This window comes from Ctenopharyngodon idella, chromosome 21 (genome assembly GCF_019924925.1).
Source record: "Ctenopharyngodon idella isolate HZGC_01 chromosome 21, HZGC01, whole genome shotgun sequence".
Lineage (NCBI taxonomy): Eukaryota > Metazoa > Chordata > Actinopteri > Cypriniformes > Xenocyprididae > Ctenopharyngodon > Ctenopharyngodon idella.
In genome coordinates, this window is record NC_067240.1 from 23625699 (window position 1) to 23650991 (window position 25293).

At 36.5% G+C, this 25293-nt stretch overlaps 1 protein-coding gene and 1 long non-coding RNA gene across 3 annotated transcripts in view; one reads left to right on the forward strand and one right to left on the reverse strand.

The window, feature by feature from the left end:
- ubtd2 (ubiquitin domain containing 2) overlaps positions 1 to 16540 on the reverse strand; it is a 37424-nt gene extending 20884 nt beyond the window's left edge. For both annotated transcript variants that reach the window (XR_007927115.1, XM_051877531.1), the window contains exon 1: positions 16332 to 16540. Coding sequence is in view for 1 of the 2 variants with exons in the window: in XM_051877531.1 (XP_051733491.1) it covers positions 16332 to 16503 (172 nt within the window). In the remaining variant the exon portion in view is untranslated. The remainder of the gene's footprint in view (positions 1 to 16331) is intronic.
- Positions 16274 to 24915, forward strand: LOC127503563 (uncharacterized). The gene is made up of 2 exons (XR_007927118.1): positions 16274 to 16521; positions 24579 to 24915. It is a non-coding gene; the product is annotated as an uncharacterized LOC127503563 (long non-coding RNA).
- The last annotated feature ends 378 nt before the right edge of the window (positions 24916 to 25293 follow it).

Sequence of the window (25293 nt, forward strand, 5' to 3'; positions counted from 1 at the left end):
TCTGAAAGAAACTTGGCACTGGAAATGACGCATTTATCTATTACATTGTTTCACCACCAGGTGGCGACAAGTGACTGTTAAAAAATGTATTTGACGTTAAATCTTCATTCAACAGATACTTTCAAATACACTGATTCATCCAGTAACAAGAGTATTTATGAGTTATTGAATCATACATCCAAACAGATTTTTTTTTTTTAAATAATTAATTCAAATGTATTTAAAATTTTAAAATAGACTGCAGCAATTAATATTTTGTCAGAACCTCTAGTAAATTACATGTTATTTCTTTTAGTTGTCATTCAGAATTTTGATCTCGGTTTGAAACAAACAAAAAAGTTTCTCAATTTATCCAGAATTGTGCAGCTCTAAGTTTCTTTAACACTTATTTATTTAATCTTCATATAAAATAGAAGAAAGATTTGTTTACATTTTATTTTGCTTTGTTTTAAATTTATTTGTTGTTTGCCTTAATTAAAAATGCATTTGTTAAATTCAAACGTTTTTTTCTAACATTTTTTAAATAATTATCGATACCGATCAATATGAAACATTATATCGTGATAATTTTTTTTAGCTATATCGCCCAGCCCTATGAGTAACACTGGGTTTGAGTTTCATTGATGGTCTGGGGCTGCTGTGCTGTTAGTGACTAACAACAAACTCTTGTTTGTATTTACACTCGTGTACTGTACATTAATTTTTTTTTGTGTGCTTCCTTGTTGTTCATTCATCATCTGCTCTTTATTTTTTATGAAGCATTATTTTGTTGCACGTCAGCTGTGGTAAACAGACATTCACTCTCGCATTACGTGTGTAAGTGGCCTGCTAGTGAGAGTTGTGCAGGTAAACCACTGCGATAGTGCTCTCGCCTCGCCTGCCAGCAGCGATCGGGCCAGTGTTTGAGAACAACTTGGAGCAGGGTGGTTAGGATTGAAGGGTGAGTTTTGGAGGCAAGAGCAATGAAGAGAGGGGTATGTTTGTTTGGGTTGATTTCAAATATCAACAATGTCCAACGGCATTTTTGAAAAATGGCTTACCACACCTTTAAAAAAAAAAAAATTAAATAAATTAATGATAACTGAAGTGAATGAATAAATAAAATGAATGAATGAAGTGAAAGATCGAATAAAGTGAAAGAACGAATAAAGTGAAAGAACGAATGAATAGTAGGGATGTACCGATATGAACACTTTGAAAGCCGATAACCGATATATTGGCCGATAAATCTAAATCAAAATTTTATATCATTTTTGATAGCCTGATTACAAAAACAAAAGACTCACCATTAAAAGCCATGTCTCAAGCACACAATTATAATGTTCTCATTATTAGGGGTGTAAGAAAATATCGATACACCTGAATATCGCGATATTATGTTTGGCGATACTGTATCGATTCTCAAAAACACTGTATCGATATTTATTTATTTACACCCAAGATTCGTGGCTTTATGTTCGGTTTAAACAAGAGACTGTATAAAACCCAACCGCTAGATGTCAGTGTTATCTCAGAACGTAAATTGACGCGGAGCCGGAGAAGCGCAAGGTGCATCGCTAGCGTTAGCATTAGCAAACCCAGCTCACAACACGATAGAATTATTCCGCTCCCGCGGTATACAGAGCTGAAGTGTGGACTCATTTTGGCTTCAACTATAAAGAAACCACTAAGGAGATTGAATAGTTTATTGTTTGCAAAATAGGCCATGTTAAAATCCAAAACTCGGGAAACGCATTGAATCTGAGAGCTCACTTAATATCCCGACGCCTGCTGAGAGAGGCGTTCGATAGAATATGTAATATGTACTGTATGCTTTCCTCTCAGTAACAAAATAAACACACAACAAAAATGACAGCGGTGACAGCATAAAGAAAGCATCTGATCATAGCGATGTGGATGTTTGCACCAGCTCTGCATTTCAGCACTTCAGTGAAGGCACGTTAATTTAAATAGCACTTTATACAATAGACTGCTTTAAAGCGAGCAGCTTTACGGTATTAAATATAAAACAAACAGACATTCAGTCATGAAATGGACTATGCACTTTCTGTTGTTAAAAAGTTTAGAAATTAAAAACTGCTATACTGTGAACCTTTAAAACATACACCTAAAGAATCGTGCAGTCGCTTTACTGTTTTCCCTTAAATTGCACAAAATAGTGATTAGTGATATAAATGCAAATGATACTGTATTGATTAAATAAAATAAAGTTGTTTGTCAGGTTTTATGCATATGGTGATGTTCTTTATGACAGTTTTTTCTAAAATTAGATCCTCTTTCTAAAAAAACAAGAAATATCGCAATATATTGCCTTTCTTACACTATCGCAATATGTCACAATATATCGTATCATAACCCCTGTATCGTGATACGTATCGTATTGTCAGATTCTTGCCAATACACAGCCCTACTCATTATAATATTATATAGCCTATATGATGACTGACTTACACTGTATGTTGTACTTAACTGTATTTTCCTTTTTGAAGTGATTTTAAATCATATTTCAAGCAATTCAAAACCATCATGGTGAACAGTGCGCATTTGAAGTGTCTCAGCTGAAGGAAATAATCCATTATTCATTGGCCTTAATATATCGGCCAAATTTTCTTATCGGACCGATAACGATAACATTAAAAATGAACATATATCGGCCGATACCGATATGGTGGCCAGTATATTGTGCATCCCTAATGAATAGTGAATAAACGTATGGATGAACAAATAAAAGTCAATGAATGAATAAAATTAAATGAATAAACAAATGAATGCTGTAAAAATAAAGAAGTAAAAAATGAATATATACATAAATGAATAAGTGAATTAATTAATACATATGTAAGTGAATGAAATTAATAAAAAAATTCATAAGATTGAGTGGTTTAAAAATCAAGAAAACACATGCCATTTTTTAATTTTGTGATTCAGCAGTTGTCATGTGGCACAGCTTTATAATAAATACTGCAATATTCCATAAAAAATGAATTCTCAATTTTGATTTCAAAGTGACATTTTGCTACTTTGAGGGCTAATAATGTATACACACAAAAAAAAAAAAAAAAAAAAAACAGTAGATCACCACACAAGTATTCAGAGAGTTGTGACAGCTAGCAAATGAGACTGTCCGCAAAACACGATTGTTACGGACGCTATCCATGATCAAGCTTTCATCCAGCACAATGACTCCGACAGCAATACACTTTGACTTAATACAAACAAATTGCAGTGTAAATACGCTAAGAGCCACAACAATGATCCTCTATTCCTTGAAAAAGAAAAAACTGTCATTGTCTCTCATTGTCTCTCGTGTGGACTTCCCTCAGGGTGCACATATCTCCATGCTGCAGACAGAAAATCTATAGCCTGATTAACATCACAGTTCTATTTCCTGTTTAGTAAATGATGCACTAGCGGCGGCAGAGTAAAATGGACGGGTGACCACATTAATCTAATTCATTAGAAAGGCACCATAGAATTTAAAATGCTGCTGTTAGTCTGCCCCAGGAGAGCGGCTGCTCATCTTACTATGGCACAAACGTGGCTTTAAGCTGTGGATGTTGAACCTTTGAGATTCCAAATCAATCAATCTACTATTCTCTATTAGCTTCTTGTGTGAGAAGTCAAAGAGCTTAAGCTTGATTGACAGCTTCACAGTGAATGTTGATTGGGTATTTAGATGTGGGTTGGAAGAGGTGGCAAAAGCCCATGGCTATGTTTGGAATATCTTCTCTTAATATATCTACAGTATATAGTACTTTACTCTTGACAGAATGTGTAGTATGGGTAGTATAAAAATGTGTAGCGTGGGTACTAGTGATAACGGAAATAAAGTTTATTTAATAATTAATAATTAATTAATAAATGTACAGTCAGGTCCATAAATATTGGGACATCACCAAAAGACCCCGAAGACCACGGAAAACAACTGTGGTGGATGACCGAAGAATTCTTTCCCTGGTGAAGAAAACACCCTTCACAACAGTTGGCCAGATTAAGAACACTCTCCAGGAGGTTGGTGTATGTGTGTCAAAGTCAACAATCAAGAGAAGACTTCACCAGAGTGAATACAGAGGGTTCACCACAAGATGTAAACCATTGGTGAGCCTCAAAAACAGGAAGGCCAGATTAGAGTTTGCCAAACAACATCTAAAAAAGCCTTCACAGTTCTGGAACAACATCCTATGGACAGATGAGACCAAGATCAACTTGTACTAGAGTGATGGGAAGAGAAGAGTATGGAGAAGGAAAGGAACTGCTCATGATCCAAAGCATACCACCTCATCAGTGAAGCATGGTGGTGGTAGTGTCATGGCGTGGGCATGTATGGCTGCCAATGGAACTGGTTCTCTTGTATTTATTGATGATGTGACTGCTGACAAAAGCAGCAGGATGAATTCTGAAGTGTTTCGGGCAATATTATCTGCTCATATTCAGCCAAATGCTTCAGAACTCATTGGACGGCGCTTCACAGTGCAGATGGACAATGACCCGAAGCATACTGCGAAAGCAACCAAAGAGTTTTTTAAGGAAAAGAAGTGGAATGTTATACAATGGCCAAGTCAATCACCTGACCTGAATCCAATTGAGCATGCGTTTCACTTGCTGAAGACAAAACTGAAGGGAAAATGCCCCAAGAACAAGCAGGAACTGAAGACAGTTGCAGTAGAGGCCTGGCAGAGCATCACCAGGGATGAAACCCAGCGTCTGGTGATATCTATGCGTTCCAGACTTCAGGCTGTAATTGACTGCAAAGGATTTGCAACCAAGTATTAAAAAGTGAAAGTTTGATTTATGATTGTTAATCTGTCCCACTACTTTTGGTCCCTTAAAAAGTGGGAGGCACATATACAAACTGTTGTAATTCCTACACCGTTCACCTGATTTTGATGTAAATACCCTCAAATTAAAGCTAAAAGTCTGCAGTTAAAGCACATCGTGTTTGTTTCATTTCAAATCCATTGTGGTGGTGTATAGAGCCAAAAAGATTAGAATTGTGTCGATGTCCCAATATTTATGGACCTGACTGTATATAATAATCAACAACACTCCAATAAAAAAATGACTTCTATATAAATATTTAAATTGCATGTTGTTATATCAACTTTTTAATATGGTTTTTACTCCAATTCTTCGTTGAAATATAAACATAAGCTGATTGATTATATATATTATATATATATATATATATATATATATATATATATAAAATATCAGGATTGGATATATCCTATATATATATAGAGGGTCTGAATACTTAGGACCATGTGATATTTCAGTTTTTCTTTTTTAATAAATCTGCAAAAATGTCAACAATTCTGTGTTTTTCTGTCAATATGGGGTGCTGTGTGTACATTAATGAGGGAAAAAAAATGAACTTAAAATGATTTTAGCAAATGGCTGCAATATAACAAAGAGTGAAAAATTTAAGGGGGTCTGAATACTTTCCGTACCCACTGTGATATATATATATATATCTTTCACTGGAAAAACTCACTGAATCTATCAGAGCGGTTACTGAATCAACAGGACTCTCTTACCGACATGGGCTGCGTTTCTCAAAATTGGTGCCAATGGCTTTGTAAATAATGTCAAAGAGTGGCTAATGTTTACTTTAGAGTAATATTGCCTAAACCAATTGTGTAAACAAAAAAAAAAAAAAGGGAGCCTATGACATATTCTCTTCTGTTTAAAAAAAAAAAAAAAAAACCTCAAACAATACTTGAATAAAACAATTTTAATAGTGATGAACTAAAATTTCAGCAACCAAAAATGTTTAGGCAAAACAAAAAATGAATTTCGGTTTTGGTCAAAATAGCTTTTGAGGGCTGAAATCAATGACCGAAACAGTGACATTTAATTATCGCTTCTCTGATGATGCATTTTGACTGTATCAATGTCTATTTTGTGCACACAACGTTGATATAGGCTCACAACAGGTAGAGTAGCAATGTGTCAAATTTGTTCGTCCTAAATATCAAGAAGCGACTTTTTTACGACATCCTGAAGAGTTTAATTACCCAAATTTAATTACCAAAACATTATTTTTGGTTTCAGTTTTTGACTAGATAATTTTCAATAAAAAAATATTTTGATGGATCACTATATTGTAAGATGTCACCGGTGAGCTGTAGTAGATCCAAACAAAGCTTGTGGAAGCTCAAACAGGCTGTGTAACATGAGAATGAACCTCATTGGTTCTCTTACGTCAAGCAAACATGCTTGAGCTTCCGTTTACCACAACTGATGTGTGTGTTGATGAATGTTTATATGTGAATAAAAGCCAAAATTCAATCTGTTCATCATACAAAGCGATCGTGTCTCTTGAGAAAATTTGGACTAAACCTCTCAATTCATATGGATTAGTTTTACGATCTCTTTATGAACTTTTTGAAGCATCAAAGTGTCAGGTGCGTAGCTGTCTATGGAGACACAGAAAGCTCTCAGATTTCATCAAAAAGATCTTTGTGTTTCGAAGATGAGCAAAAGTCTTACGGGTTTAGAACGACATGAGGGCAAGTAATTAATGACAGAATTTTAATTTTTGGGTCTTTAAATCTGCTGTGGTCAGGTGGTACAGTGGCCACGTGGTCATAGCTCTCAGAAAATTACGAGTTTACACATTATAATTACAAGTACGTGAAGGTTTTTTACAGTTCAGAATCGTTACGTAATTACAACATGGCGTGACTGCACCTATAGACCCCTTTTCAGTTAGTAAACATTGTGACTTTTTTTTTGTGGACAGAGCTTAGGAGGAGGCAGAACGATTCCCCTGACCACTTCACTAATGCTAGCTAGCAAGTTTTGTTAGCTTTTTTTTAACAACGACTGGAAATAATCCAATTTTATCTGAATATGTAAGGTCACTCACTGTCCGGGACCGCGATTGTTATTTGACAGACAGACAGACAGAACCAGATTGGCTGACCCGTATATGCTCACTCAATGGATGGACAATCTGGGATTACCTCCGTAGTGAACGCAATGCAGAACTTCCGTGTTTACGTCCAAACGCCGGTATTGGCCGACGCTGTACATGTGAGCACCACAACGCAGGTATGTCATGCTGATGCAAGAGACGGCCAATCCTGAGCCGGCGTTCTGACGTTAACAAGGAACCGCTGCACTGCATTCGCTACGACAACAGCGTAGGAGACTGACATGGAAGAAAATAAATTGTTGAATAAAGTCATTATTTTTGTTTTGTTTTTGCACAGATAAAGTATTCTTGTCACTTGGTTGAACCACTGTAGTCATCTTGACTATTTTAACATCAAATGTCTTTAGTACCTTTCTGGACCTCAAAAGGTGCAATGACGTTGCTGCCTATGTGTGCTTCAAAAACCATTGGATTTTATAAAAAATATCTTTATTTGTGTTCCGAAGATGAACAAAGGTCTTACAGGTTTGGAACAACATCAGGGTGAGTAATTAATGATAGAAATTTCATTTTTAGGGCAACTAACCCTTTAACGGAACAGGGGACAGGTGTGAACTAATCTGAAACCATGAAAACTAAACTCGAACACAGGCAAAACAGTGACATAGCAAACTATGACTTGAAACTAAACATGACAGAAATAGGGTGATGCTAGCATTTATACACACTGTGTGAAAAAGGGGGGATCAGGACGCAATTTTATGACACTGGTGTTGGTAGAAAATATCAGTACAAGTGTACACCAATAATACAGTACCACTCCTAAGTGCATACTGCAAAGTATAAGTAGGTCAAACAGGCTGCAGCTCATGAATGGCTTCTGAATTATTTCCCCATAATTCCTTTACAAGGAAAGTAAACTTGTGGAGAACTGCAATAAGACTGCATGTGGTCACCTGATGTAGTCTGTAGCGGTCTCACTTAAAATACAGTGAAGAAAACAGCCATAACAAAACTTAACAAGACTCATTTACAAGAGTTAAAACACCTGAGAGTATTTGAACAGGCCTGTTTCACCTAAACACAAACAAATCCTTATGGTTTTTATAGAGTGGAAACTAAAAGCACAGCAAAACGCTGGAGACCACAGATTCAACCCAGTTTTTCTGCAGGATTGTGAATTTCATTTTCACAAGAATCCCAAACGAGGACCATCTGGATTAAGCTCCAAAAGGAGAACATTTCGTGATGGCATGTGTGTGCGTGTAAAAAGCTTCCTTGGGTGCAAGCGCAACACGATTTTCCCTGATTCGACTGCCTGAATTCTTTCATTTCATCCTCGTTCTTCTTTTTTATCCTTTCCTTCATTGATGCTGACTCAAAGTCAGCATCAAAAGCCCATTAGAGAAACCATAGCTACCACACCCCCCATAAAAACACAGAGAAACCGACTTCATCCATAAGGTATTTAATACTGTATGTACTTCCCATCAGGCCGGTCGGCCACAGGGCTCTCTGAGAAGCATTTGTGTGAGGGCGTGCTGACATCTGGGAACTATCGGTACTGCCAGGCCTCCACATGGGAGGGAGTGAGAGCCGCTGATACACAAACGTGCAGAGAGAGAGAGAGAGAGAGAGGGAAGAAGGGGGGAAAGGGTGAGACAAAAGAAAACCCCGACACAATTAAGTCTACAACATCGACCGAGGAGATCAGCCTGTCAAGACTCAGGCAGGACTTCATACAGGGTGTCAATAATTCAATAGTGACTGGCAGAAGCTTTGTGTCTCGTAGAGAAAATCATCTATCATTTGGCTTCTCTCAAGATGCGCCATGTACGGCGAAAGATAAAATGATGACAGTGGAAAGAAAGCGGTGGAAGAATGGTTCTCCTTTCAAAGGCCACGTTCAGGTAGCCTACATATGTCAGGATTACATGACATACGGGTCGAATCGCACAACCTCTGGTCGGTCCGTCAGAGGCGTCTCACATCTCTGCGAGTCTCTGGAGACGAATATACCCATCTTCATCTCGGGTTCCACCTCTTCTCAGAATGAGAGAACTGTCCTCTTGAGGGCAAATTCAAGGAGAAACTTTATTTCCTCATTTCATTCTTAACCATATAGCCGTGCTACACGATTCTAGATAAATTGAGAATCATTATTTTTTTGTTTCAAACAGAGATCACAATTCTTCCATGATTCTAAACAAAATAACAATTTACTAGAGGTTCTGACAAAATGTTAATTGCTGTAGTCTATTTAAAATGTTTAATTAATCTGAATTATTAAAAAAAAAAAAAAAAATCAGTCCCAATGAATTTCAATGAGTCACCAATGTTGGTGAAAGTTACTTTTAAAAAGTAGGACCTTATGCATTACAATATACTCCCTAAAAAAAGTAACTAATTACGTTAGTTACTTTTTATGGAAAGTAATGCGTTACATTACTTTTGCGTTACTTTTTCTAACCTGGGCTAGGCTTGCTTGTTTGTTTTTTAATAACAACAAAAAAAGTTTTATTTTTGGCAAATGTTAAGGCCCTTTCACGCCAAAAGTGAAACGAATAAGCCTCAGGCTGAAGGAAATGCATATTTACGCTTATACAGTAGAGGGCGCAGCTCAAACAAACCTTTCAGCCGTGCTGCCATTCTGGATTAAAGAAGAATAGGATATAGGAGAAGGAAGTTCAACATTCTTGTTTCTAAATCTAATCTAAAGTAATTTTTGCTGATTAGTATGGTTGAATTAGATCATTGAAGGTTAGGAGCAATAAAGTGAGATTAAGTACATAAAGTTTATTTGTGTAATTTAATATAGTTAATTATTACAGGTTTGCATAATATTCTGAGAATGCATTTCATTGTATTTATTCATTTTGAGGAATACTGAATGTTTTGTTGTAAATTGAAAAAGTAATGCGTTACTTTACTAGTTACTTGAAAAAGTAATCTGATTACGTAACTCAAGTTACTTGTAATGCATTACCCCACAACACTGCTCATAAATACTTTGCTTGTTTCATTACTTGATGAATCAGCATTTTTGAAAGAATCTCTTAAATGAATGATTCAACGACATATACATGTTTTTTTTTTAAAGTCACTGTTGGCACCAGGTGGCATAAAGATGTAATTGCTATAATCGTTATTTGAAGCGCCAAACTTCCAAAAGGGGATTTACTCTATATTAGACATCAGTGCTTTTATCCGAACTATTAACATTTATCCCAGTACTTCTGCAATAATATGAATATTTGTAACACTGAAATAACGATACTGTGTGCTTGAAAAGACAGTTTGTGAAGCGGTTTCATACCTACGCACGATAACTGCTCTCTCTGGATCAGCGGCAGCACCAATGCAAATCTGAACGCTCCAGTGTGATTTTGTTAAAGGTTTTAGACGCATTTAAGAATGACATCACATGGGTGTTTGAATCGTGATTGCAGACCTTTTAATGATTAGGCCTAATCATGCAGCTCTTCTACAATTAAAATAGGGCATGATTAATACAAAAATCATAACTATCCATTATTTCCCTTTCAAATTGGAATCAAGGCTTAGCATTACATAGAATTCAAATTTAAAAATACTTATTTTGTGTCATTTTTGAGAAGCATATATATATATATTATATTATTAGGACGGTTGTTGGCCAATATTAGAGATTTATTGTGTCTGCTGATATTTGGCATTTAATTCTACATGCTAATTTTTTATCTAATTTTACATTAAGACTAACTTTGCTAATGCTCACTTAAAGTTAATCCTTACAAATTTACAGAATTTTCATTTCTGTGTGAAACATCCCTTTTATCTATGGAAAACATCAATGTTTCAACACTTTCTGCCATGGAGTTCACATTTTCTGTGCTGCCTGAAATGCCCTTGCAAATGCCTCTCAATAACTTCCAGCTGTCTTGAATTCTCTGTTAGCTGGCCAACAATAAAACATCATCTAAGATGAAAGGAATTCTGGGAAATTAATGGCAAGCTGTCTGGGTTATTAACATAGGCAGGTATGGGTCACTTCACTGATCTGTAAGCCAATAGCTTTAGAGTTTCTGAATTCATATTTCACTTTAATTAAAAACAAAGGCCCGGGGCATATTTATGCCAACAAAATGTATATGTCAGCGACAGCCAGTTTTTCATCCTTACATCTTCTTCATATACACATTTTCCTTTAAGGGTAAAAAGGAGAAACCTAGACATTATCATTAAAGGAAGGAGGCCAAGATGTCAGGCCTATTTCACGTTCCACATTCATCTCCATGACGACCCAATGATCCAGGTGAAGCGTGGCCTGGCATGAGGACCGCTGCGTCTGCCTGCTTGGAGAACTCGAACACTGCATAATGCAAGACAGACAAGGCACTCAAGTTTCACCTCACAAACAGCTCAGAAAACACCCAGCTTGAGCAGCGAACAGACTGCTGACACAGTGTTAAGATGACAAAAATATCTGAGTGGTAATGTATAAATGCTTAATGAATTAGGATTAAAAAAAAAAAAAAAAACAGTTGGTTTTGGAACAAACCCCTAGCCCTTAGTATTAGGGTGTGTTCACACTTGTAGTTTGGTTCTCTTGGTTCTTTTGATCTGGACCAAAAAAGAAAAATTTGCATGGTTCGCTTAGCGTTTACTCTACTTTTTTAACACCGAACCTAAAGATATAAAACAGTTCTGTAATGGGAAACATAGCACCTATGACGAGAAGGTATGCTTAAGCATTTGGTCCTTTTTAGGGTCGCATCTTGTGACATCATATCCTGTTTTTGTTTTTTTTTAGATGTCTTTGGTCCACGTTGCGTTCATATTTCAGTCGAACAGCCTCAGAGTTTGCTTGGAACCAGGCCCAGACCCCCTGAAAAGTTGGGTCTCGGTCTGCTGGTTTGGTTCGGATGGCAGTGTTCACACTTATTCTAATGAACCGCACTAACAGAACAATTGCACCAGAGTTTGTTTTAATAGAACCAAACCTGCCAAGTGTGAACACACCCTTAAACTTTGGCATCTAACTTGTCCCACATGGTTTGTGCAACGAACTTTAACGATACCTTAAATTGTGCGGTTTGCGGAGAAGAGGAGTGCTATTTACTATTACAAGTAATGATTTTTTACCTGATGGACAATAAAACAGATTAAAACGAATCTCATAAACGAACATCCAAGAAGGAACCGAGCCATATCTGAGGACCAGATTATCACAGATACTTGGGGATGGACTCTTTTGACACAAGCCAGTAAGAAAGCACCAAGCAACCACTCAAGAACACCTTAGAAACCTCATAAAAATGTCACTAAAAGTTCCCCCAAAAATAAAAATTCATGTTGTTCCAAATCCAAACCTGTATGACTTTCCTCTTTATGTGGAACATAAAAGAAGATATTGTGAAGAATGTTTTTGTCAGAATCTCTGTATTTAGAAAGTCAGTGGGTTCTAAAACAATATTAGACCATTACATGATAACGCAAATGCTTTCAAACCATTCAAGCGCCACAAGACAAATGAGAACGCACTGTCTGTGAATGTCGTGTCTGTGTGACAAGCACACGACTCATGCGCACAGAAAGACACGCACCAGTAGAGTTCTCTTTCACGCTTGAACAAACAATAACACACAGAATTATGCCAAAATGCCCATTTTATCAAGTATCCTTTCAAGAGCAGTCTTAAATGAGTTAAATAATGTCTTAAATGAACTTAAAGATGCACGTCAGATCTGCGTCATGCTCAGCAGCAGCAGGTCTTAAAGTGACAGCAGCCTAATAAACCAGTTGCTGTGATGTCTGTGATTTTAATCAAAGAACAAAGGTAACAGAAAATTGTAGCTTCAATAAGGATTAATCTATATTTAATTTACAATTTGTACAAAGTGTTTGATAACTATTTCTGTATATATCCTAACTGTTAGACACGTAGGAAGGCCACAGGTAAATAAGACATTTATTATAATGGGTTTATGTGAAGATTGTTTTAAGTTCACTTAAATTAAAAGATTTAAAAAAAAAAAAAAAAAAAAAAAAAAGCTTGATAAATGTTGACATAAATGTTGTCATTGACAGCTTTCAGTTATACTGTAATGTTGAATTTCTATAATTAATGTTTAAAAAAAAAATCAATTTCATAGACATCAGTACCAGTATTAATATCAGTGATACTGGCCTTTATTCATAAAAAGATGCCATTAAACAAATATTTAAAATAAACTGTCATTAAGTCGTTTGTACATTAATTTGGAGAGTAACTGTGAAATTATTACAATATAAAAATATTAAAATCACAATTACAGAAAAAAAAAAAGTGTGTGATTAGTTTTTTTTTTTTTTAGCGATTGACAGCACTAGTAGCAACTTTAAATGGCCACTCTCGCTCTAACGTTAACCCGCGGAGTGTGGAAGCTAAGTATTAGCGCGCTTGCTGCATGACATTGAGGCGCCGGCACGATCACTTGCATTTTTTCTTGATAACAGCAGAATCAACTTAAAATACTCTTTCATTTTTGGTCATACAGATAAGAGTAATACATCATTCGAAACTGGGTCTACTAGACCTAAAAGGTCTATTTTTGTTTGAGTAAAAATCACAATAACAACAATTCAAAGTGAAAACAAATACTCTCGATTATGTAATCCGTATTTAGTTTTATGCGTGCGTTTGAACGCAGAATAGGTTATATTACACCTATATATATTAAAGGCTCATTATGGTTTAGTAAACTTCATATTCAACCCAAACTTTGCTTTTACTTCTTCGAAACATTTGCAATCCCTTGTGGCACAACTACCTCCATCCCCAAGGAGCTGTTAAATTGTTGACATCCAAATCAAGCGCCGTGAGCTGTGGAAAATTAGCAGCCATTAAGTCTGCAGGTAACTGTCAATTTCAGAAACTGTTCAGGGTTTCATCTAAGGGTGCCGCTCTCATTACAATAATGACACATGATGAGTAATTTAGTCCCATAGGCTTTGTCTAGAAGCTATTTTTGTTCACCATATGGGAGCCTGAAAGAGAAGAGCAGTGATTGCTGACATCTTATATATTGTTTTATACATCATCCATATTGTGTTTTGGCACAAGGAACAGTCAAGCTTCCTGTATATCAGCACTTCTCCGAACAAAAACATGAATTTGATTGTGACATCAGCAGGGACATCTGTAACACAAGCGGGAAATCACGAGTGTCTGAACTATTAACAAACTCAGAAGACTTCAATCATTGTGATGAAACAGAAGTCAGTTTTGTGGCTTTTAATCCACGCATGTTATACCTGAGGTAATTTAGCATATATGCTAGTGTACTACAGTAGTAAAAACATACACATTTAAATGTTAGTCTTTCTCTTCCAGCAAAACATACCACAAATATCAGTGAATCATTTGGCACTGGGTAATAATTATTTTTGTCTGAAGGGGTCAAGGTTTGGTCCAATTAGCCCTTGCTAGCTATTATGAGGCAAAAAGGTTCTCTCCACTGACAGCCATTCAAAATTATAGTGGTATATTATTGTGACAAAATAATGTTTTTGCAATCAATCACTATTTTTTCATTATATTATAGTAGATTTGCCAGTGACACAGGAGTTGGGAGCAAATTTTTTTTAAAATAAACCATCTATGTTTTCTCTCCCTCCAACATTGCCGGTTTCTCTCACTAACGTGACATGCAGAAACCCGAGTGGAGTTGAGAGCCATTCATACTAAGTACGAGAATGATTTAACAATAACTACAAAACTTATGTTATAACCATTTAATAGTAGATTAGAATAAGTCCACACCACGACTATAACGATAACAACATACAAGAACAATAATCACTTTCACAAGCTGTTCACAGCTTTTTTTACAGCTGACAAATGATAAAAACATGGACAGTGATTCACACAATATCATTCTTCTGTGTTGTGGACTGTCCTATTCTCATAGAACAGGAATATTATACATTTATACATCGTCAGAACTCAAATGAAGATCTTTTTAAGATCTTCTCCAACACACGTTCCACCACAACGCATGCGTGTTGTGTTGATGTGAGAGCAGAAGTTGTTGCGTGAACGCGTGTTGGAGATTAATATTTTTTTAAATAAAGTGGCAAAATGTGTTTGTTTTTTCTGCGCAAAGCACTCGTGTCGCTTCATAAAACTGAGGTAAACCACTGGAGTCACGTGGAGTACTTTAATGATGTCTTCACTACCTTTCTGGGACTTGAAAGTGGTAGTTGCATAGGCTGTCAATTGAGGGACAGAAAGCTCTCAGATTTCATCAAAAAGATCTTCATTTTTGTTACGAAGATGAACGAAAGTCTTACAGGTTTGGAACGACATGGGGGTGAGTAATTGATGACAGGATTTAAATTTTTGGGTGAACTAACCCTTTAAGGCCTGTTTACACCATAATAACAATAACTATATTAACGTCCACGCTAAGGAACAATAATGTTCTGTTTACAGCAGTTATGTTGTCTGCCATTTTAAATGCTTTTGTTCATAAGCTGGAAATAAATAGTTCTGAAAGTGATTCCAATGATATTGTTCCTCTTTGTCATTATCGTTATAGATGTGATGTAGACTTCTCTATTCTCATAGAGTTAGAATGATTATTACAATTATTTAAATTATATAAAACAATTGTTTTGGGTGTGATTCTGGGGGAGGGGCATCTTTGTTGCTCTGCTCCACTCATATTCACGTTCCAGAGGTTTTCAGTCAATCACAGAAATAGTTTCACAAAAATTGTTTCCTCTGAAATTATTTTTGAAAGTATTTTGTTTGGAGGGAAAAAAAATGATTTAACTAGCTAATTTTTTTTTTTTAAACAAAAGTTATACAGGTTGTATAAAAGCAATATCACACTCGCAATCGTGCTGTTGGTCTGAATATCAGCACGGCCTTGTGCTTTATGGCCAAATTACAGCCATGCAAATATTCAGTACAACAGCACTCCTAAATATGAGATTACATAAATGAACAATGAATAAACAATGTTTGAAACCAAGTGGTTTCCAATATATGAGATAAAGACAAGGATGGGGAATAACCAGGGATGTTTCTGCATTCCAAGGCAAAACCATGACCCACATTTTACTAAAAAGAAAAGAAACAGAGACTCACTAGCCATGCAGCTAACACACTCTCTCTTTATATATAACACACAGCTAAAGCTAACCAGCTAGTAGGAAGGTGTTATATGCAAAACGACTCACTGCCCAAAGACAAAGAGCGGTGGGGGAGAATTATGAAAACATTTGCATAATCACGAAATCACAGTCTTAATTGTTTCTAAAGCCAGGCGCGTGTCCGAGAGGGGCGATCGAGTCTTACAAAGCGACGCAAAACCGACCACGATGTTTCAAAGCACTAACAAGCCGAGAAGGAGACAAGGAAAGCAGCGCAGACCCAAAACAGCACAAATTGACTCGCATTTCCTGGATATGCTTCATTTCCTACCTCCGGTTCCGTCCGAGTTTTCGTTTAAACTGCCTGAAGAATCATGATGACTGCCCACACAGCCACCCATGGATGTTTTCATGCGCCTCTTCCCCCCGCGGACCCGCTCTGGTTCGGTTTCCCCCCGTCCTCTCTCTCTCTGCCGGGATAGAGATTGACAGGGCGCGGGCATCAGCTGGAGAGAGGCGGGGTAGGTATAAGCATACGCGGCTGTGACTCAAAACCTAGTGTGCTGCCTGATCACAAAGAAATCGGAACGCGCATTTTTGGTGCTCCAAAATGCTGTCTAGGTAGGCAGCGCACTAAGGTTCTCAGACACGGCCAAGGTGATCGTCTATAGTTGCCTAAATTCAAGGCAAATGAGAGAATACAGTGCTCTTTTTTTTTAATTTCTTTTTTTTTATATAGTTTATTGTTTTAAACGCTAAAAAGTGTTGGAGTCTAGTGACCTGAAATGTAGGTCTTGTAACACGTAGACTGAATTGTGAAGTTTTCACATGCTTATAAGGGTTTTAACCCATTTTGCAGCTTTTAATGGTCTATAAAAAATTACCAATCAAATTTGACATGTAAAATCAAAGCACTTTTTTTTGGGGGGGGGGGGGGGGGGGGGGGGGGGGGGGTTACCTAAACGATGTGGTCTTGATAGTGTAATAAGTACAGAAGTTTTGTAGACTAAAATAAATTGTGCCTGGTTACAAAGTTAAAATTTAATTTCAGTGAAGTGATTTCTAGACGTAGCTAATTTGAAAAAGCTAATAAAAACTGTTTTGATTTGTTGAACATTTTTGGTCACCACATTGTAATTTCCGTCCATTTGTGATATTTTATAGTTCTGATTACTTTATCGTTAAATTATGGAAAGGAGTAATAATAAAGGACGAGTAGGTATCCAATCTGGAAGGCTATACAACAAACATGAAAGATAGGCTAAATTATGAATATATGATTTGAGATTAATTGATGAGGCTATAGTAATGTAATGATGTTGTTAATGATTATTTGACAATCGAAAGTTTTTTGTTTGTTTGTTTGTTTTACATTATAACTTACATAATGCAAAAATAAAATACAGACATTTGGTTTTTCAGTTCTACAGTATAATTGTATGGCGCACCTTAGTGGACAAAAATGTGCACTGCAAGACTGCCACAGATTCACAGGCAAACAATAATTAATAATGTCAAAATCTAAATATCTGTCTGTCTGTTTTTCTGTCTCTCTATCTGTCTGTCTATCTATTAGGGCTGGGTATTGAAACAATTTTCAGGATTCGATTCGATTTCTATTCACATGCTTGCGATTCGATTCGATATCGATTATTTTGGATGTAGTATATCAGTTACAGTACATGTTAAATTTTCTAGCGGAAAAAAATCTCTCAACTAATGCTGTAAACTACATATGGGAGTCAGTTGGTACTACTTTACTATAATAATGAAGGTTAAAATTAACTTATTTATATACAAACACTTAAATTACACTCAATTATGTTTTTTTATAATAAATAAAGTTTAGAACTACATAATCATATTTCCTACTCCAATTCGTTTTTTTTTTTTTTGTAATTTAAATCGTGGCTGTCATAACTGATTTATTCAAACATGCATTAAATATTGAAGAACATTATAATGAATATGTAATGGTGCATAGCTATATTTATCAGAATGCTGCTTTCTAGAGTTCACTTTTCTAGCTGACTAATGAGTTTATAGTCAATGAATATGTTTTTCTGAGGTAAATGTGACGTTACGTGACATTGTTTACAAGCTGTTTTATTGACGTCTTTCCGCAGTTGAAACACTGATTGAGCTATTACACATGATACGGATTTCGGTAAGTTGTACTGTATCTTTTAACATATCTTCAGATGTTTAGTCATGTTTATTTCGCGCTGTAACTGGTATTAAAGCGGAGGAGAGGATGTTCACATGCACTCCGTGCTGCCGCTTCTCTTTAACTGAGGCGCTACAGCGATCCGTCACGCCACATTTAACAGCGCCAAAACTGTATTTATTTTTTGAATCTCATAATAAGATGGACGTCATTTGAAATCTGAGACTTTGCTTCATATCAAAAGTAACAAAGATTATTGCGATTTATTGGATAGGAGGCGCGCTACATGTTCTGTTCATTCATCAGCTGAAAACAGACTAGACTAATCGATTCTTAAGATTTAAGAATCAATATCCGTTCGTAAAAATGAGAATCGATTAAAATCGAGAAATCGATATTGTTTACCCAGCATTACTATCTATCTGTCTGTCTGTCTGTCTGTCTATCTGTCTGTCTGTTTTTCTGTCTGTCTGTCTGTCTGCTTTCTATCTATCTATCTGTCTGTCTGTCCATCCGTCTTCTGTCTGTCTGTCTCTCTGTCTGTCTGTCTATCTATCTATCTGTCTGTTTGTCTCTGTCTATCTATCTATCTATCTATCTATCTATCTATCTGTCTGTCTGTCTGTCTCTCTGTCTGTCTGTCTCTCTGTCTGTCTGTCTATGTGTCTGTCTGTCTATCTCTCTATCTGTCTGTCTGTCTCTCTGTCTATCTATCTATCTATCTATCTGTCTGTCTGTCTGTCTCTCTGTCTATCTATCTATCTATCTGTCTGTCTGTCTGTCTGTCTGTCTTTCTGTTTGTCTGTTTTTCTGTCTGTCTGTCTGCTATCTATCTATCTGTCTGTCTGTCTATCTAGCTATCTATCTGTCTGTCTGTCTTTGTCTGTCTTTCTGTTTGTCTGTTTTTCTGTCTGTCTGTCTGTCTGTCTGTCTTTCTGTTTGTCTGTTTTTCTGTCTGTCTGTCTGCTTTCTATCTATCTATCTATCTATCTGTCTGTCTGTCTGTCTGTCTGTCTGTCTGTCTGTCTGTCTGTCTGTCCGTCCGTCTGCTGTCTGTCTGTCTATCTATCTATCTATCTATCTATCTATCTATCTATCTATCTGTCTGTCTGTCTGTCTGTCTGTCTGTCTGTCTATCTCTCTATCTGTCTGTCTGTCTCTCTGTCTGTCTATCTGTCAGGATCCTGCCCTGACAGTCTTGTCTGTTTTGTCCTCATTTACAGTTTTTCTCAATCGCTTTGGCACATTTCTCGAAACAGCCTTTAAACTGTAAGTGCAATTGTAAACTACATATGGGAGTCAGTTGGTACTACTTTACTATAATAATGAAGGTTAAAATTAACTTATTTATATACAAACACTTAAATTACACTCAATTATGTTTTTTTATAATAAATAAAGTTTAGAACTACATAATCATATTTCTACTCCAATTCGTTTTTTTTTTTTTTGTAATTTAAATCGTGGCTGTCATAACTGATTTATTCAAACATGCATTAAATATTGAAGAACATTATAATGAATATGTAATGGTGCATAGCTATATTTATCAGAATGCTGCTTTCTAGAGTTCACTTTTCTAGCTGACTAATGAGTTTATAGTCAATGAATATGTTTTTCTGAGGTAAATGTGACGTTACGTGACATTGTTTACAAGCTGTTTTATTGACGTCTTTCCGCAGTTGAAACACTGATTGAGCTATTACACATGATACGGATTTCGGTAAGTTGTACTGTATCTTTTAACATATCTTCAGATGTTTAGTCATGTTTATTTCGCGCTGTAACTGGTATTAAAGCGGAGGAGAGGATGTTCACATGCACTCCGTGCTGCCGCTTCTCTTTAACTGAGGCGCTACAGCGATCCGTCACGCCACATTTAACAGCGCCAAAACTGTATTTATTTTTTGAATCTCATAATAAGATGGACGTCATTTGAAATCTGAGACTTTGCTTCATATCAAAAGTAACAAAGATTATTGCGATTTATTGGATAGGAGGCGCGCTACATGTTCTGTTCATTCATCAGCTGAAAACAGACTAGACTAATCGATTCTTAAGATTTAAGAATCAATATCCGTTCGTAAAAATGAGAATCGATTAAAATCGAGAAATCGATATTGTTTACCCAGCATTACTATCTATCTGTCTGTCTGTCTGTCTGTCTATCTGTCTGTCTGTTTTTCTGTCTGTCTGTCTGCTTTCTATCTATCTATCTGTCTGTCTGTCCATCCGTCTTCTGTCTGTCTGTCTCTCTGTCTGTCTGTCTATCTATCTATCTGTCTGTTTGTCTCTGTCTATCTATCTATCTATCTATCTATCTATCTGTCTGTCTGTCTGTCTCTCTGTCTGTCTGTCTATGTGTCTGTCTGTCTATCTCTCTATCTGTCTGTCTGTCTCTCTGTCTATCTATCTATCTATCTATCTATCTATCTATCTATCTGTCTGTCTGTCTGTCTGTCTCTCTATCTATCTATCTATCTATCTATCTATCTGTCTGTCTGTCTGTCTTTCTGTTTGTCTGTTTTTCTGTCTGTCTGTCTGCTATCTATCTATCTGTCTGTCTGTCTGTCTATCTAGCTATCTATCTGTCTGTCTGTCTTTGTCTGTCTTTCTGTTTGTCTGTTTTTCTGTCTGTCTGTCTGTCTGTCTGTCTTTCTGTTTGTCTGTTTTTCTGTCTGTCTGTCTGCTTTCTATCTATCTATCTATCTATCTATCTATCTATCTATCTATCTGTCTGTCTGTCTGTCTGTCTGTCTGTCTGTCTGTCTGTCCGTCCGTCTGCTGTCTGTCTGTCTGTCTGTCTATCTATCTATCTATCTATCTATCTATCTGTCTGTCTGTCTGTCTGTCTGTCTGTCTGTCTATCTCTCTATCTGTCTGTCTGTCTCTCTGTCTGTCTATCTGTCAGGATCCTGCCCTGACAGTCTTGTCTGTTTTGTCCTCATTTACAGTTTTTCTCAATCGCTTTGGCACATTTCTCGAAACAGCCTTTAAACTGTAAGTGCAATTGTCACAACGTTTCACTGAAACATCAGAATGTGCATGCCTGGAAATGTAGTTACTCACCCAAAGCATTTAATTCATGCTTCAAAACCTAGTTATTGTGTCAGTAAATTGACCAATGGCACCAAAATAGCAAGTGTTTTTGTCATTGTGTGAGCCACGCTGCTCAAAATGTTTAGATGTTTTTTTTCACTATGGAAATATTTGTTATATACAAATTTTTTCTACTTTTTAGTTAAACTATACAAGAATGTCAGTTTCTGTCCAGCTGAATGCTCCTGTGTCACACATGGAGCTTTTTAGATACAGATAGGTAAAAATTTAATATGTAATGTCAATACTGTAGTACACAAAAAAATGTTTGGTCATTTGGTCACACTATATGTGTCCTTATCTACTGTGTACTTATATAAAAAATAAGTACAGTGTACTTATTGTGTTCATATTGTATTGCAAAACACTTGTGGTGCTATTGAAAAGTGGGATACGGGTAAGGTTAGGGACAGGTTTGGTGGTATGGGTAGATTTAAGGGTGGGTTAAGAGGTAACGGAATAGTCAACAGTATAATTCTAGATTTAATTAGCTGTAATTACATGCAGGTTTAAAAAAAATACACAGTAAGTGCATTGTATTAAATTAAATAATTTAAATGTTAGTACATAGTAGTTAAAGACACCTAATATTAAGTGGGACTGAACATTTTTTTTATATACAGCACATATTTGTAGAAATAAATTTTATGTAAACTTAAAATTCACAGTTGCTTGTTCATTTTTACATATTCTATTATGTCTTCCCCTAACACCACACATTCTTAAACATCTTGCTATTCCACAACAAGCAACTGTGAATTTTCATTTTATATGTAACACATTTCTACAAAAATAAACTGCTGCTGCTGTTTAGGGATTTAGAAATGGTAGTGATTGTGCTAGGAAAACTTTATATAGCCTACTGTATGCATCCAAACTTGATTGGGTGATACAGGTGCTGGTCATATAATTAGAATATCATCAAAAAGTTGATTTATTTCACTAATTCCATTCAAAAAGTGAAACTTGTATATTATATTCATTCATTACACACAGATAGATATATTTCAAATGTTTATTTCTTTTAATTTTGATGATTATAACTGACAACTAAGGAAAATCCCAAATTCAGTATCTCAGAAAATTAGAATATTACTTAAGACCAATACAAAGAAAGGATTTTTAGAAATCTTGGCCAACTGAAAAGTATGAACATGAAAAGTATGAGCATGTACAGCACTCAATACTTAGTTGGGGCTCCTTTTGCCTGAATTACTGCAGCAATGCGGCGTGGCATGGAGTCGATCAGTCTGTGGCACTGCTCAGGTGTTATAAGAGCCCAGGTTGCTCTGATAGTGGCCTTCAGCTCTTCTGCATTGTTGGGTCTGGCATATCGCATCTTCCTCTTCACAATACCCCATAGATTTTCTATGGGGTTAAGGTCAGGTGAGTTTGCTGGCCAATTAAGAACAGGGATACCATGGTCCTTAAACCAGGTACTGGTAGCTTTGGCACTGTGTGCAAGAGCCAAGTCCTGTTGGAAAATGAAATCTGCATCTCCATAAAGTTGGTCAGCAGCAGGAAGCATTAAGTGCTCTAAAACTTCCTGGTATACGGCTGCGTTGACCTTGGACCTCAGAAAACACAGTGGACCAACACCAGCAGATGACATGGCACCCCAAACCATCACTGACTGTGGAAACTTTACACTGGACCTCAAGCAACGTGGATTGTGTGCCTCTCCTCTCTTCCTCCAGACTCTGGGACCCTGATTTCCAAAGGAAATGCAAAATTTACTTTCATCAGAGAACATAACTTTGGACCACTCAGCAGCAGTCCAGTCCTTTTTGTCTTTAGCCCAGGCGAGACGCTTCTGACGCTGTCTGTTGTTCAAGAGTGGCTTGACACAAGGAATGCGACAGCTGAAACCCATGTCTTTCATACGTCTGTGCGTAGTGGTTCTTGAAGCACTGACTCCAGCTGCAGTCCACTCTTTGTGAATCTCCCCCACATTTTTGAATGGGTTTTGTTTCACAATCCTCTCCAGGGTGCAGTTATCCCTATTGCTTGTACACTTTTTTCTACCACATCTTTTCCTTCCCTTCGCCTCTCTATTAATGTGCTTGGACACAGAGCTCTGTGAACAGCCAGCCTCTTTTGCAATGACCTTTTGTGTCTTGCCCTCCTTGTGCAAGGTGTCAATGGTCGTCTTTTGGACAACTGTCAAGTCAGCAGTCTTCCCCATGATTGTGTAGCCTACAGAACTAGACTGAGAGACCATTTAAAGGCCTTTGCAGGTGTTTTGAGTTAATTAGCTGATTAGAGTGTAGCACCAGGTGTCTTCAATATTGAACCTTTTCACAATATTCTAATTTTCTGAGATACTGAATTTGGGATTTTCCTTAGTTGTCAGTTATAATCATCAAAATTAAAAGAAATAAACATTTGAAATATATCAGTCTGTGTGTAATGAATGAATATAATATACAAGTTTCACTTTTTGAATGGAATTAGTGAAATAAATCAACTTTTTGATGATATTCTAATTATATGACCAGCACCTGTAGGTAAGATTGTTATTCCTATTTCATTATGGCAGGCCATTTGCCAAATCAGCAGACATTACAAACATTCCATGTCACAGGTATTTATGGAATATACATGACAGATTTTGATAACTGAATGGATCATTTTGCATGTGGAGTCTCACGCGATGAAAGATTGTTTAGAAGTTGTGAAGAGTTTGACAGTTTTACTGAGAATCAACTCATCAGTTTTGATCAATAAGCCATGTGCATTTAGTTATTGTGCAAATTGTAGACAATTGTCTTATTCTTTTGCACACATGTGCCACAACACATGCAAAAATGATGAAAAAGTTAAAAGTTCAATAAGAAATCCAAATATGATGTGAACAAGAAACTAATTGTTTAGAGACCTGAACTTATTGTTTTGAGAAATAAAAGTCTAATTTGAGAATTGAGCCAAAGTTATCTTTTTCAGTAACAGAGTATCCTTGTTGCTATTTTGTTTTTCTCTAGTCCTGCTTTGCTTAGTTTTAGCTAACCTAGTTTGGTTTCTCTTTTGTTTTAGAATTTTTTCTTATTTTCTCCTTCAGTTCTTATTTTCCCTGTTAAGTCGTGTTTTTCTTTTGCTATTCCAGTTTTTTTATTTCTAGGATATTAGTTCTTTTGTTTTTACTCTCTATTTTCATTTGTTTGCTTAGTTATATTTATTTCTTTACTTTTTGTTTCTCTAGTCTAATCTTATCGGTTTATTTTTGGTTCTCTTAATTGTTGTTATATCTTGTCTGTCTTGTCTTATGTCTCATCTTGTATGTTTTTTGTGTGTGTTCCTGCCTTGTATCCGGAGTTCCTTGGCCACTGACTCTTAACTGCCTGGCAGCCTGACTGGTGCTATCTAACTCAAGTTTCAAGCCTCTGGTTCTGTGAGCCTCTACCTGGCAGCAAGACTGGTGCTACATCTGAGATCTACATCAAGCTACAAGTTCCTTGTGTTCCTGCCTGGTCATTCCTTTGGAGCTCCCTCTACTCGCGTCATTGCCAACTTGACGATCTCAGTGGTCATCCTTCCTGCCTGTCATCGTGTCATCTACCCTGCCCTACTATTTGAACTGTTTCACACCTCACTCTCCCTGCTGTCTCAAGTCATCAGTCTTGTTAATAAAAACCCCTTGTCTGCTCATTTACATCTGGGTCCTATTTCTTGTAGAACATTACAGAACCCTGACATCTCTGTCTATTTATTACAGTAATAGCAGTACATAATCACATATCCTTCTCTGAGTCTTCCTTTGAGTCCCATAATTTCCAGCAATTGACTCTTGACATCACAGATTGTATTTCAAACAACATCTCCCAGTAGATTTATCTTAAATAGATCCACTGATGAGTAAAAGTTCTCAATCAGCACTTTATAATGAGTTAGGCCTATAAAGACTCAACACAGGGTGGCAGCACTCCACTGAATGAGATTTTTGAGCACATGCCACTGAAAGAGCTGCTTTACAGTTGAAATTGTATTTGTTTCATAATTGAAAAATGTGCTACGTTAATACTGTTATTTT